Source organism: Drosophila sechellia, chromosome X (genome assembly GCF_004382195.2).
Source record: "Drosophila sechellia strain sech25 chromosome X, ASM438219v1, whole genome shotgun sequence".
Lineage (NCBI taxonomy): Eukaryota > Metazoa > Arthropoda > Insecta > Diptera > Drosophilidae > Drosophila > Drosophila sechellia.
In genome coordinates this window covers 14,810,356-14,812,798 of record NC_045954.1, presented here as the reverse complement: position 1 = coordinate 14,812,798, position 2,443 = coordinate 14,810,356, and the positions used below count along the sequence as shown (strand labels likewise).

General features: G+C 36.2%; 1 protein-coding gene across 1 annotated transcript; it reads left to right on the top strand.

The window, feature by feature from the left end:
• Positions 1–1,304, top strand: LOC116802271. The gene is made up of 4 exons (XM_032726190.1): positions 1–346; positions 422–595; positions 736–1,121; positions 1,201–1,304. Exons 1-3 carry the CDS (start codon positions 134–136, stop codon positions 979–981), a joined length of 633 nt encoding a protein of 210 aa, XP_032582081.1. The 5' UTR covers positions 1–133; the 3' UTR covers positions 982–1,121; positions 1,201–1,304.
• The last annotated feature ends 1,139 nt before the right edge of the window (positions 1,305–2,443 follow it).

Here is a 2,443-nt window from a genome sequence, read left to right as displayed (position 1 = left end):
GCCACGATTTAATGCCTTAACCTTTTCCATATTTTTTTCGTTACCTTTCAGTCAGTCAATAGTTTTGTTCTCATTTTTTAGTCATCCTTTATAAATTCAAAATTTATTTGTACAAACTTTAGCCCAGTTCGCCATGTATACCGAAATGTGTCTCTCTGATGTCCTGTGCTACTTGGTGCACATGTACATGCAAATACGCTTACCCACCTGCAGAACATACTCCCTCTGGAAGTTCCCGCCTAATTTCGATGCGATCAATGAGAGAGCAGGCACTTTGTTTTGGTTCTCCGAGAAGATGTTCCCCCTTATGTTCTACTATGCTATAGCCCTTAGTTTCATTGGAACGGTGCGTAAATGCAAATTGCTTTATATTTTAGTTGAGGCAAAAAATGAAGAATTTATTACACCTACCTCAAAACAGGCTCACAATTGTCTAGAATTCATAAGCATTTTCCTCAAGAAGCCGCATCCGAAGAAGACGTATCGGCTATGGAAGGTAAAGAATTTCAAAGACAAGCAATTGCGCCGCTTTCGTATCATCGGAAGCATTTTAATGTTAACGGCGTGGACATTACTGCTATACGCCTTGGCAACTGTGAGTACTAAAAATATTAATAATATATGTACATAAAACGATATCTATTCAAAAACTCGTTTATTCGTACACTAATTGAACAAAAATATTTTTATTTCTTTGAATTCTATTAAAATATTGTAAACATTATTTGAATCCAGCTTAAGCCGGATTACATTGCTCCTTGGTTAACGATTTATGCCGCCACTACATCTATCGATATGTTATTGGTGGTGATAGATGCCTCAGTGAACATGACTACAGACGATAGCTTCTTGTTCAAGATTTTGATCTCGTCTATCAACTTTTACTGTATCCTTTCGGTGCGGTCGACTCTCAAGCAACTGATCGAATTTTACGGTTATCAGGATGTTGTTTGGTGGACAAAGGAAAAATTTGCACCCTAAATTGTGAAAATAAGTGAAAATTTTAAATTTTACGTCATACTGTATTTTTTGCATATTAGCAAAATTTAATAAAAAAATAATTCTTAAACAAAAAAAGCGCCATCTGGATGTCGTGCCGAGTACTGGCAATTGACCAACAGGTAGCGCACATGTGCAACAACAAGGCTAATTTACATTGTTCTTAATGCTTCAATTGTAATAAAACTTTTGTTTTTTAAGCTTTATGGATCACACTTTATCCTAAGGAACAACCTACTTACACTTAGAGGGACTTAATAAATAAATCTATTTGAAATTGGGATTAAAAGCATACTCAAATGGCTTCTTCTTGAGGTTAAAAATCCTATTTAATAATATGTAATGATTTAATATTGATACTTAAAATGATTTAAATATTCATGAAATATGACAAAATATAATACTGTCACTATCTATTAAATATTTGATATAAAAATTGAGGAATGGAATAATATGCAAGAATATTATATTTAGGTCGGTATTGGTAGGTAGGTACTACAAACTAAAATAAAAAAATATAGAATTTGTAAAATAAAGGCTAAAAAATCATTACTGATGCCTAGAACCACCCCCGCAAGCAGCGTTCGCTCACCATCTTCCTCTCTTTTAAAGAGAGCGCGTTGCAAAGGCAGCCACTATGGGACAGATCCGCCACCTCCACCCTCCTCGGCACCCTACACTTTTTTGGGAGAGCATCAAGTTGGTGGCAGTTCCCCAGCAAACACTGAGCACGACAGATTACCAAATTAGTGCGCAGGTGTTTGGTTGAGTGATTGTCGAAAAACTGTAACCTGTGGCAAATCCCCCCACTAAAAACTGATAAAACCGAAAAAGCTGAACCCAACACCCCTGAAATCTAAATCCCACCCATAACCCAGCTCAAAAATAGCCAAGATAAATCTTTGAGCTGCAGCAAATGAAAAGAAAAACAGACGTATAATACAAAACAAAAACGCAACGAAAAACGAAGCCAAAAACACACATGCAACCGTCTTAATGAAGTCGAGAAAAACTGGTTTGCTGGGATAAACATTTTGGAGTTTGTTTTGGTCGCGCTTTCATTGGCCAGAAGGGGGGAAGGGGGCTGAGCCAGGGTCCAAAGTTCAACACAAAATAGCCACCAAGAAAGTACGACGACTCGTTTTCGCGAAACGCACACATTTTGCATGGTCCGCACAGGCTAGTTCGAACTTTTAGCATATCCAACATATGTACGCAAGATATCATAAAATCTTCTTCTTTTGATATTACAAAGATAATACGTATTGATCATTGGGCTTCTTTATATGTAAGTCTAAAGAGAACGTTGGTTGTGTAACAAAATATGTTTACTAATGAAGTGCGTTTTAACAATCAATGTCAGTATCTTTTTTATTTACACAAGTAGATCTTATCATTTAGTTTTTTAATGTCAACATAAACGAAACGTTAACATTTCGATCTC

What these genes read in the sequence shown, in the direction of transcription:
- LOC116802271 (XM_032726190.1), top strand. Translation starts at nt 134, where the DNA reads ATGTATACCGAAATGTGTCTCTCTGATGTCCTGTGCTACTTGGTGCAC. An exon ending in CCCTTAGTTTCATTGGAACG is followed by an intron (nt 347 to 421) that starts GTGCGTAAATGC and finishes ACCTCAAAACAG; the next exon opens with GCTCACAATTGTCTAGAATT. An exon ending in TGCTATACGCCTTGGCAACT is followed by an intron (nt 596 to 735) that starts GTGAGTACTAAA and finishes ATTTGAATCCAG; the next exon opens with CTTAAGCCGGATTACATTGC.